This window comes from Piliocolobus tephrosceles, chromosome 2, assembly GCF_002776525.5.
Source record: "Piliocolobus tephrosceles isolate RC106 chromosome 2, ASM277652v3, whole genome shotgun sequence".
Lineage (NCBI taxonomy): Eukaryota > Metazoa > Chordata > Mammalia > Primates > Cercopithecidae > Piliocolobus > Piliocolobus tephrosceles.
The window spans coordinates 179,015,965-179,028,468 of NC_045435.1; the positions used below are offsets into that span (position 1 = coordinate 179,015,965).

The 12,504-nt window shown below is 44.9% G+C and overlaps 1 protein-coding gene across 1 annotated transcript in view; it reads right to left on the reverse strand.

Annotated features, from left to right (window-relative positions):
* GLB1 (galactosidase beta 1) overlaps positions 1-12,504 on the reverse strand; it is a 112,860-nt gene that overhangs the window by 26,471 nt on the left and 73,885 nt on the right. The window contains 1 exon segment of the mRNA XM_023214668.2: positions 1,775-1,849. Within this exon segment, the coding sequence (XP_023070436.1) occupies positions 1,775-1,849 (75 nt within the window).

Genomic DNA, 12,504 nt, shown 5'->3' on the forward strand with positions numbered 1-12,504 from the left:
AGTAATGGCAGAGCCAGGATTTGTGGTTAGATTTGGCTCCAAACCCCAGGATTTTCCACGACATAATACTGGTTAGGATTTTTTTTTTCTTTTTTTGAGAGAGACTCACTCTGTCACCCAGGCTGGCAGGCTGGAGCGCAGTGGCATAATCTTGGCTCACTGCAACCTCCTCCTCCCAGGTTCAAGCGATTCTCCTGCCTCAGCCTCCTGAGCAGGCATGTGCCGCCACGCCTGGCTAATTTTTGTATTTTTAGTAGAGATGGGGTTTCACCATGTTGGCCAGGTTGGTCTTGAACTCCTGACTTCAGGTGATCCTCCCGTCTCGGCCTCCCAAAGTGCTGGGATTACAGGTGTGAGCCACCATGCCCAGCCCATTTAGGAATTTCATAAACACTTCCCACAGTTACCTTGCTGATGTGCAGCATTAAGGAAAAAAATCTGATTTACAATTTCATCAAGCCAGCTATTCATATGGGTGTTTTCCCACCTGGACGCTAAGAAATTCAACTCACGGTAAAAACCTGTTTTCCATATAACTGTGTTCTACATAAAGTTAATTCAGTTATATGCTGATTTGCTATCTTCAATTGTATAATTTATTTAAAAATAAAAAGTCATTTCTGCTCACATGATTTTCTTTCACGGTAAACAGAATGTGCTTTTGGTACTAAGCTAGCTTTGTTTTAGCAATGTTGTTGTTTTGAACATTTGGAGCTATTTTCTGTTGCATAAAAATAGATTTGTCACGGCTCTGAAACAAACCAACCAAAGTTTTCCTTAAGTAGCTGTGGCAATGAACAGGTAGAAGGTGCTCCCTTTACAAGAGTGACTAAAGTCTGATTAAACTAAAGAAAGATCCCTATCAGAGAGAAAGACCACATTCTTTGTAGAATGTAGCACATGTATCTGACACTAGGTGGAAAATGTTACAAGAACTCAACCAACCAACCATGTCAAAGGGCTTCTTGGATGGAAAAATTACATAATCATGTTTGGCATTTTGCTTGAAGATAAAAACTTATGATACTATTTTAGGATATTGAGATTCTTAAGAAGTAGGTAATGGTTCTTTTTTTTTTTTTTTTTTTTTTTTCTTGTGAGTTAATACATGTAGGAGTTAGGGATTATAAAAGGGGAAAACCTGAAGACACAGATGGTCAAAACAAATTGACTTTGGCTATATCACTCCTCTGACTATTAAGTAAAACCTTTCTTCTTTTTCGCTTTTCCTAGAATACATTGCCCTTAACTCCTATTTATGATTGATTTCTAGCTTTTTCTCCAGTGTCCCCATTTAACATATAAACCACAGACCATAAAAATTAGGACACAACTTTGAGATGGAGGGAAGTATATAATTTAGGGCAGAGATCTATCAAAATGCCTGTGATTTTGCGGAACTCCTAAAAAAAGGTAAATTATGACAAAGAGCCTTGACAGCCAGAACAATGAGGTGGCATGTTATTTCCACAAAGGCACTTGACACTGTTTATACCATGGATAAAGGAACCAAGATGACCCAAATGATCCAAGAATGCCTACTATTCCCACCTGTGTCCCATCTGCTCATCCTGTCAACAAGCATAAGTATGTTCTCACCGCTCTCTTCCCCTTTTCCCAGAAACATTGTTTACCCCATTAGGCTCGCAGAAAACAAATTCTTAGAAAAATAACGAGCCAATTCCTCCAGCACAGCACTTTCACTCACTGCTACTAAATTCCACTTTCTCACTCCCATCTCACACTTTCAAAGTTTCTGTTATTTTTTTCTTACCTTTTCCAGAGAGACCTTTCCATATGCAAACTTTGGTGTAGATGGAGGGATAGGACCTTCTGGTACTTTTTCAAACTATAAACCAGAGTAGAAAAAGAGAGAAAAGAAAAAAAGCTGTTAAACCTTCAGAAACATATTCAAAAATTTATTTTTTGAAAGGAAGGTCAGGCCGGGCGCGGTGGCTCAAGCCTGTAATCTCAGCACTTTGGGAGGCCGAGACGGGCGGATCATGAGGTCAGGAGATAGAGACCATCCTGGCTAACACGGTGAAACCCCGTCTCTACTAAAAAATACAAAAAACTAGCCGGGTGAGGTGGCGGGCGCCTGTAGTCCCAGCTACTCGGGAGGCTGAGGCAGGAGAATGGTGTAAACCCGGGAGGCGGAGCTTGCAGTAAGCTGAGATCTGGCCACTGCACTCCAGCCTGGGTGACAGAGCGAGACTCCGTCTCAAAAAACAAAAAGAAAGGAAGGTCAAAGACTCAACAGTGCCAGAGCTTTTTTTGAAAATCAAAGGAACTAGAGACTTCTTCCAAAGCAGGATCTGGTAAATTTTTTACCTCAAAGTGCGTGTCTGTGTTTTAAGCTTCAGGAATATCCAAATAATTATAAACCAAAAGACCTCAAGACAAAAGAGCAAAAACAAGTAGAGAGAATGAGGGTAAACAGCAGAAGGCTAGGGAGCGGGAGGATAAAAGGAAACAGGTACATGACAAACAGACTCTGAAGGGAGATAGCCTATCATAGGAAAAATATTAATCTTATTGCTAAAGTGCTGTATCAATGTTAAATTTACTGTGGTTATGAGAGAGAATACTTCTCCATATTATTATGAAACATATAATAAAGTATTTAAAGGTAAAGGCCATGATGTATGCAATCCTCCAATGATTTAGAAAACACACACACACACACACACACACATACAAACACACAGAGAGAGAGAGAGAGAGAAGAAACAAGCCTATGCACAAGTGATGAAGCAAGTAAAATGTTGACGCAGATGAGTCCAGGTGGAGAATATACAAAAGCTCTTTTTTTTTTTTTTTGAGCTGGAGTTTCACCCTTGTTGCCCAGGCTGGAGTGCAATGGCACGATCTTGGCTTGCTGCAACCTCTGCCTCCCGGGTTCAAGCGATTCTCCTGCTTGAGCCTCCCGAGTAGCTGGGACTACAAGCATGCACCACCACACCTGGCTAATTTTGTATTTTTAGTAGAGGCGGAGTTTCTCCATGTTGGTCAGGCTGGTCTTGAACTCTGATCTCAGGTGATCCGCCCACCTTGGCCTCCCAAAGTGCTGGGATTACAGGCATGAGCCAGCGCACCTGACCACAAATGCTCTTTTTTTTTTTTTTTTTTGAGACAGAGTCTCGCTCTGCCGCCCAGGCTGGAGTGCAGTGGCCGGATCTCAGCTCACTGCAAGCTCCGCCTCCTGGGTTTACGCCATTCTCCTGCCTCAGCCTCCCGAGTAGCTGGGACTACAGGCGCCCGCCACGTCGCCTGGCTAGTTTTTTGTATTTTTTAGTAGAGATGGGGTTTCACCGTGTTAGCCAGGATGGTCTCGATCTCCTGACCTTGTGATCCGCCCGTCTCGGCCTCCCAAAGTGCTGGGATTACAGGCTTGAGCCACCACGCCCGGCCAAATGCTCTTTTTTTAAACTACTTTTACTCTTGTAACTTTTCTGAAAGTCTGAAACTATTTTTAAAAATAAATCCTTATTAAATGTTAAATATTATATATGGACATGTACACACACACACACATATATGTGCATGCATGTATATAATTATGGAGTAAGAGGATCTGGGAGAAAGTCTCACGTCTTAGAAACATCTGTGGCCATCTGCCTTTTCAAGTAGAGTGTACTGTGAACTCTCAGGATCCTTCTATTTCTTTCTTTCCTTCTTTTTTTTTTGGTTTCCCTTTCTAAAAGACACAATGCTGGCAGCATCGCCTCTTTATGGCCCGGAGCAGCTGCTGCCATCTACGCTGGCTGTGGCGGAAGGAGGTCGTGGGCAGTGGCGGTGGCAGCAGCTGCAGGGCCAGGAGGGGCAGCGGGGAGGACCCCTGTGCCCATATCCCTAAGGCAGCTGACTGTGCAGTCCCCAACCTCACGGGGCCAGGCAGGATCTACTCCCAGGCCTGGAGCCTCCGCCGCTACTGACCCTGGCCCCGCGTGGCTGCTCTTGCCTGCTGCTGCCGTGGAAAGGGTGCAGCAGGGAGGAAGTGGACAGTCCCTGAAGCCCGCCACGATGGGATTGGGCCGAGTCACCTGCTGGCGGGGTAGCAGCGTGGTTGGGCACGGAGGGGGGGACAGAGAAGGTCCCTGAGGTAGAGCTGTGCCCGGGGCAGTGCCACGATCCACGGAGCCAAGCAGGAGCTGGGCGTGGCTGCAGCTACCAAGCTGCAGCTGCAGACGGAAGCATCTCTGCACTATCGGGGGCCCGGGAAGGCCCCCGTCCCCCGAAAGGCTAAGAGGTGTCTGCTCTGGCTGCCTAGCCTCTCTCTTCTCCCAGTGCCACTCCGATCTCGAAGCAAGGATGGGGCTGAGTGGTCCACGTGCTGTCGCATGCTGGCTGGGTGTGCAAATGCTCAGGGTAGCACTGATATGCCAGCCTCCTGCCACCTCAGCCCCCTCTGGACTTTGGGCACCGATGAGCACAGGAGGGAGGCCGAGGGGGCGCTGAGGGCAGCTCAGTACTGGCCTGTAGGTGCCCCTTGGCACAGTCTGGGCGCCATGAATGGTGGCAGGAGGTAGGCAGGCTCCTGGGTGGAAGTGGGCGGGTGATGAAGCCCCACCTTCAAGCGGTGGAGGGCTCGAAGCCTGGGGTTCAAGCCACTAGTCTCACGGACCAGAGGGGTAACTGGTGGTGCTTTTCCCTGGACCCCGCCAATGGCCGCCCATGGTCCAAGCCGCACTTTCTCCCCACTGAGGCCTGTAACAGCCACAAGCTCAGCAAGACTAGAAAATGGAGACACAAGGGGAGACAATCAGCTACAGAGAAAAGCTATTCTCTCTGCTGAGAGGATGGAGAGAGGATGGGACAATCTACCCACAGAGAGGCACTACCCTCTTTGCTGAGAGCTGAACACTCGCTGCGACACCCTGGCTCTGGAGAGGAGCTACCCACTGTGGGTCTCCTCTGAGCTGTTCTATCACTCAATAAAGCTACTCTTCATCTTGCTCACCCTCCACTTGTCTGTGTACCTCATTCTTCCTGGATGTAGGACAAGAACTCAAGATCCACTGAATGGTGAGGCTGAAAGAGCCGTGACACAAATAGGGCTGAAACATGCACCTTGCTCACCACGTTGTGGGGGAAGAGAAGGAGAGCTGAGCTGTGTAGACCTGGGAGCTCCCAGAGCTGGGGCTGTGACTCCCTCTTTGGGGCCCTGTGGTTCCTGGCATCTCCAAGCTTCCGGGCACTACTGCATACCCTGATGCCAGCCAGAGAAGCTGTCCGCAGTGAGCCTGGTCCAGCTGCAGCCTTGCAGAGGGCTGGCGCCTGTGCGGGTACCTGGAGCTGCTCACCCTGCAGCAGCAGCCAGTGTGTCTGACCGTGCACAGTGGCTCAATCACATGCTTGCTCACACATCCCTTGCTGTTCTATGCCTGACTTGTCCTTGGTAGGTATGGGATCCAGGCAGGAAGCATGAGCCAAGTGCTGCCTGCCGGGCCAAGACAGCAGAACGAGCCCAGGGGGTCCCAGCAAAACTCAGGCAAAGGTGCCACAGGCCACAGAGGTTTCCAGCCAGAAAAGTGACACCCCAAAGATCCTGTAACAATAATAAAAACTAGTAATTTTTAAAAGGAGGAGGACAAGGCCTGGCACAGTGGCTCACGCCTGTAATTCCAGCACTTTGGGAGGCCGAGGTAGGTAGATCGCTTGAGGTCAGGAGTTCAAGACCGGCCTGGCCAACATGGTGAAACCCCATCTCTACTAAAAATACAAAATTAGCCAGGCATGGTGGTACACACCTGTAATCTCAGCTACTTGGGAGGCTGAGACATGAGAATTGCTTGAACCTGGGAGGCAGAGGTTGCAGTGAGCCGAGACTGTACCACTGCACTCCAGTCTGGATGACAGAGTGAGACTCTATCTCAAAAAAATAAAAAATAACAAAATAATAAAATAAAATAAAATAGGAGGACAAAAGACTGTTAAGGTGAAAAGCAAGAGTCCCCTGCCTCACTTTTTTCTTAGTTCTGTCTTTCAGAGGAAGCCATTTAAAAATTATCATTTTTTAAATTTTATTTTGAGATAGGCTGTTGCCCAGGCTGGAGTACAGTGGCACAATCATGGCTCACTGCAGACTCAACCTCCTGAGTTCCAGTGATCCTCCTGTTTCAGCCTCCTGAGAAGCTGGGACTATAGGCATGCACCACCATGACCTGCTAATTTTTATTTTTATTTTTGTAGAAATGGGGTCTCATTATGTTGCCTAGGCTGGTCTCGAACCCATGAACTCAAGCGATCCTCCCACCTTGGCCTCCCAAAGTGCTGGGATTACAGGTGTGAGCCACCACGCCCAGCACATTTTAAAATTATTTAATTGTTTCTATTTTTGCTTCTTCTGGTCTCTAAGTAACATATGTGTACTGCTTTTCTTATCATTGATTTCTTTAACACATGAGAGTACAGCCCAGAAGATAAAGTTTATCTTCCTTTCTTGCTATTATGGTTGTGTCAACATTTTCAGCTTCTCTCCTAGTTACCTTTAAAATAATATCCTTATATCTTTATTTCTTAGTTCCATCAATTAGCATACTACACTACGTCGCCTCTTTTTGTTTTGTTTTTTTGAGATGGAGTCTCACTCTATCACCCAGGCTGAAGTGCAGTGGCGTGATCTCCACTGCCTACAACCTCCACCTCCCGGGTTCAAGTGATTCTCATGCCTCAGCCTCTTGAATAGCTGGGATTACAGGCTCAAGTCACCATGCCTCGCTAATTTTTGTATTTTTAGTAGAGACAGGGTTTCACCATGTTGGCCAGGCTGGTCTCGAACTCCTGGCCTCAAGTGATCTGCCCACCTCAGCTTCCCAAAGTGTTGGGATTATAGGCATGAGCCACAACGCCCAGTCCTCTGTCACCTCTTTATTCTCAATGTCCTAAAATTTCCCAGAAATACATCTGATTATGTATCTTCTTTGCATTCATTATGTTTGACAACTCAGAGATCCCTTTCAATTTTGAAAAAATTCTGTATTACTTCTTTGACATTTTTTCTCCAATTTTTTCTTTCTTATCAGTAACAAGTTGGACATCCTAGATCGTTCCTCATTATCTCGTATCTTTTCTGATTTCTATCTCTGTATTCTGGTTCTAGTTTCTAGGAGATTCTTTTTAATATCCAAGAACTCTTGTTCTCTAGTAGCTTCTTTTTCAAATTATCCCATTCTTACCTTATGGATGTAATATACCTCTGAAAGGTATTAACTTGATGGATTTTGTTTTTTGTACTTAAGATCTCTCCTGTCCCCTGAATTCTTTGTTGCCTCTACAGTCACTTTTCTGTTTATTTCATCTTGGTCTTTCTCTTTCCTGTTGTAGGTTGTCCTCAGTGTCTAGCTATGCTTGGTTATTCATTCCTATTTAATGGTAATGCAAATGAATGCCCCAGCATCTGCATAACTGTCTTCTCTCTAACAGTGCTTCCTGCTCTGTGTACAGGAGCAGGGCTTGTCCTCTGAGGTTTTTTTTTTTTTTTTGAGACGGAGTTTTGCTCTTGTTGCCCAGGCTGGAGTACAGTGACACATCTCAGCTCACTGCAACCTCTGTCTCCCAGGTTCAAGTGATTCTCCTGCCTCAGCTTCCTGAGTAGCTGGGAATACAGGTGCCCACCACCATGTCCTGCTAATTTTTTTGTAATTTTACTAGAGACGGGGTTTCATCATGTTGGCCAGGCTGGTCTCGAACTCCTGACTTAAGGTGACCTGCCTGCCTCAGCCTCCCAAAGTGCTGGGATTACAGGCGTGAGCCACCACGCCCAGGTCTGGGGGTTTTGTTTTAGGGTGCTCTGACAGACTCAGATGTAATGTGGAGGGTCTTTAATCTGGGGCTGTTTACTTTTTTTAATGTTTTAAGGAAAAACCCCTCTGATTTCCTGACTGGTAGAAAGATGCCTCCCTGATGGATGGTCTGTGTTTGAGACTGAGGTGAAGGAGCGGAGGACCTAACAGAAAATAAGTAAGGTTTAATTAACCTTCTCACTGTCAGCTCCATTTCATTCCTATCTTTTGCCACTCATGTACTTCCAGGACCTGGTCTCCGTGGTTCTTTGAGACCAGTCTACTCCCTGCTCTCTGTTCCTGTAACTCTATTCCACACTCACTAGGGACTGAGATTTCCTTATCCTACATCCTCAGCCACCACAGATCTTTTGAAATCTGTCATGCATGAACAACTCCCCTTTTACTGTCTCCATTTTTAAAAAGATGCCCATGTTTTGAAAGAAGTAACATTTTGGAAGGCAGAAGAGATAAGGAGGTGGTCAGTTGGCCATCTTGCTCTGGAAAGTGCTTTGTACCCACAAGATGAATCTATTATCTCTATGAAACTTTTAAAACATAATATTAAAAGAAATAAATGTGGGATCAAAGAGTTACTATTTATCTTGGAAAGTGAAAAATGTTGTAAGATCTCTTTCCCCACTTTCCCTGAGGTCTAGACCACACTCCTCCCTCCACTAGCCATTTACTCATCCCTTCTCACTCCCCATCCTGGCCAATAAAAGCAGAAAACACAAATTCACAAAGAGGGACCTGAGAGCAGTATGATCGGTTTCCTGAGGTTCCCTACTTACCCGCACATATTAGTGACCATGTCATATATCCCTTAAAGTTCAAGGCGGATTCCAATTTAACTAGGACTGCAATCTTTTCTACCACACTGGAAGAAAAAGTCATTGCATGGACATACTTGTTCAACCTACACTCAGCTCACTTTGATGCAGTGCTTAGGTGCCTGTACTGTCATCTCATGTACTACTTCCAAAGGCTCTCATACCTAGTTATTATATTTCCTCTTTAGAGATAAGACTGAGAAACTAGCTCGAGATGATAAAGAGAACAAGGGAGGGAGTTGGTACTGTGGCTCCAAGTCTAGCGCTGTTCCCACTGCTCCACCCTGCCTCCTTATTGTTGTAACAATAGAATAGAGAGTATTAGGCCCAGCGTGGTGGCTCATGCCTGTCATCCCAGCACTTTGGGAGGCTGAGGTGGGTGGATCACCTGAGGTCAGGAGTTTGAGACTAGCCTGGCCAACATGGCAGAACCCCGTCTCTACTAAAAATACAATTAGCCAAGCCTGGTGGCGTGCTCCTGTAGTCCCAGCTACTCAGGAGGCTGATGCAGGTGAATTGCTTGAACCCAGGAGGCGGAGGTTGCAGTGAGCTGAGATCGTGCTACTGCACTCCAGCCTGGGTGACAGAGCAAGACTTCGTCTCAAAAAAAGAAAAAAAATGAAAGTTTTTTCACCCACAATTCCAAAAACAAAACAAAACAACCCCCAAAGCCACCACAAAACCTTCTCTTCCAGTTTCCCTCCTAGACCCTCCCCTTATGCATACATATAACATAAACTTAAGAGATAATTTTGTAATTTGCTACTGCCACTTACTAAAAGTACTTTTGACATGGTTAAATATTGAAAACAATTTTACTTATTGCATATTATAGCGTTTTGTGTGGATATGACAGAATTTACATAATCCTTCCTATGTTAGGGGTTGAATTATTTCCAATTTTGATATCATAAATATCAAAATTTCTAAGTTCCAACAAACAACTTCATGTCTATAGCGTATCCTTCTTTTAAATTTTTATTTTTTAAAAGTAACGCCCCGGGTGTGGGGTGACTAGGTCAAAGGATATGAGTATTTTATATGACTCTTAAAATAGTGTATACCCACATTTTCACCAAGTATCCATACTTGTTTATGTCATTTACCCATTTTTTTTTTTTTTTTTTTTTTGATACGTTGTTTTGCTCTTGCTGCCCAGGCTGGAGTGCAATGGCACAATCTTGGCTCAGCGCAACCTCTGCCTCCCAGGTTCAAGTGATTCTCTTGCCTCAGCCTCCCGAGTAGCTGGGATTACAGGGATATGCCACCACGCCGGGCTAATTTTTTGTATTTTTAGTAGAAACGAGGTTTCTCCATGTTGGTCAGGCTGGTCTCAAACTCCCGACTTCAGATGATCCGCCCGCCTTGGTCTAAGTGCTGGGATTACAGGCGTGAGCCACTGTGCCTGGCCATCATTTACCCAATTTTCTATGTATATCTTGATATTCTGATCAGTGGTATTAGCTCATTATAATATAGATATTAAGCTTTCATCTGTCTATCCCACTTATTATAATTTTCTAACTTTTCATTTTAATATTGATTTTTCATTGATACTAGTTTGATTATCATATAGCAAAATCCTCATCTTTACCTTAGCTAATTAATGTTTCAGAAAAGAAATGAACAAATATACCAGGATGCTATACTTCTAAACCATTATTTTTCCATAATAATCTGTGCTTTAATCATACTATTCAGAGCAATTGCAAATGTTGCTTCTCATACTTAACTGGACAAATTCAATACAGGAAGCTGCTCTTTTCCCTGTGGAATCCACTAGATTCAATGGTGACCAGCTTTTCCTTCACCAAGACCTCTAATGTTTTCATTCATTCATTCAACAAACTCTTATCAGGAAAATATTTTGTGTCAGGTCCTACGCTTGGTACTAGACTTATAAACAGTTCCTATTCCAGAGAGTGAGAAATGTGTATAAATCAGTTATATTAACATATGATGAAAAGTAGTATTTTCAATAGCAAAGACATGGAATCAACCTAAATGACCATCAGTGGTAGACTGGATAAAGAAAATGTGGTTTATATACACCATGGAATACTATGCAGCCATAAAAAAGAACAAGATCATGTCCTTTGCAGCAACACAGATGGACCTGGAGGCTATTATCCTAAGCAGACTAACGCAGGAGCAGAAAACCAAATACTGCATGTTCTCACTTATAAGTGGGAGCTAAATGATGAGAACACATGGACACAAAAAGGGGAACAGAATCAGGTCCTGTTTGAGGGTGGCAGGTGGGAGGAGGGAGAGGATCAAAGAATGACCTATCAGGTACTATGCTTATTACCTGGGTGACAAAATAATCTGTATACCAAACCCCTGTGACACACAGTTTACCTACACAACAACCTTGCATGTGTACCCATGAACCCAAAAGAAAAGCTAAGAAAAAAAAGTTTTTAAAAGATTTCTACAATATAAGTGATAGACAACAAAATGTGACTAACTCAGCTGACAAGTGGATCAAAGAAGATTCTGCAGATAAGGTAAGTGAGGCATGTCTTCATTTCCAGGTGAATAAAGGCAGAGGGTGCAGAGACCAGGAAGTATAAACAGCACTGTCTCATTCATGGAATTGTATATAGCTCCATCTTAAGGCCAGGGAGTCACATCTAAGAACGGAGAATTGAAAGATGAGGCTGGAAAAGTATAGGGGCCAAGTCATGGAAGGTATCCCGACCGCATCAGTGTTTTAAGATACTACACTTGATCTAAGCCAAAAGACTGATAAGTGATCACATCAGTGTTTCAGAGAAATCACTCTGGAAGATGCACTAGAAAAGCCAACTCCACAGGAAATGAAGAGACCAGTACTACAAGAGAGCAGGTGGTACTTTAAAAGACTATTTAACAGTTGCTAAGTAATAGTCCCTTTCTCATCTGTAACCATCAGACATAAAACACTGGTTTTCACCAGCACTACATGTCAGGCCTCTGAGCCCAAGCCAAGCCATCGCATCCCCTGTGACTTGCACGTAACTGAAGAATCACAAAAGAAGTGAAAATGCCCTGCCCCACCTTAACTGATGACATTCCACCACAAAAGAAGTGAAAACTTTGTGAAAGTTCTTTTCCTGGCACATTCTGGCTCAAAAAGCTCCCCCACTGAGCACCTTGTGACCCCCACTTCTGCCCATCAGAGAACAACCCCCCTTTGACTGTAATTTTCCTTTACCTACCCAAATCCTATAAAACGGCCCCACCCTTATCTCCCTTCGCTCTCTTTTTGGACTCAGCCCACCTGCACCCAGGTGATTAAAAAGCTTTATTGCTCACACAAAGCCTGTTTGGTGGTGTCTTCACATGAGCACGCATGTCATTTTGGTGCCGTGACTCGGATCGGGGCGGGGGGGGGGTCCTCCCTTGGGAGATCAATCCCCTGTCCTCCTGCTCTTTGCTCCATGAGAAAGATCCACCTACGACCTCTGGTCCTCAGACCCACCAGCCCAAGGAACATCTCACCAATTTTAAATCAGGTAAGCGGCCTCTCTTTTTACTCTCTTCTTCAACCTCTCTCACCTCTTTCTCCTTTCAATCTTGGTGCCACCCTTCAATCTCTCCCTTCTCTTAATTTCAATTCCTTTCATTTTTTGGTAGAGACAAAGGAGACACACTTTATCCATGGACCCAAAACGCTGGTGCTGATCACGGACTGGGGAAGGCAGCCTTCCCTTGGTGTTTAATCATTGCAGGGACGCCTCTCTGATTACTCACCCACGTTTCAGAGGTGTCTGACCACGCTGCAGGGACGCCTGCCTTGGTCCTTCACCCTTAGTGGCAAGTCCCGCTTTTCTGGGGGAGGAGCAAGCACCCCAACCCCCTTCTCTCCCTGTCTCTACCCCTTCTCTGCTTTTCTAGGGGAG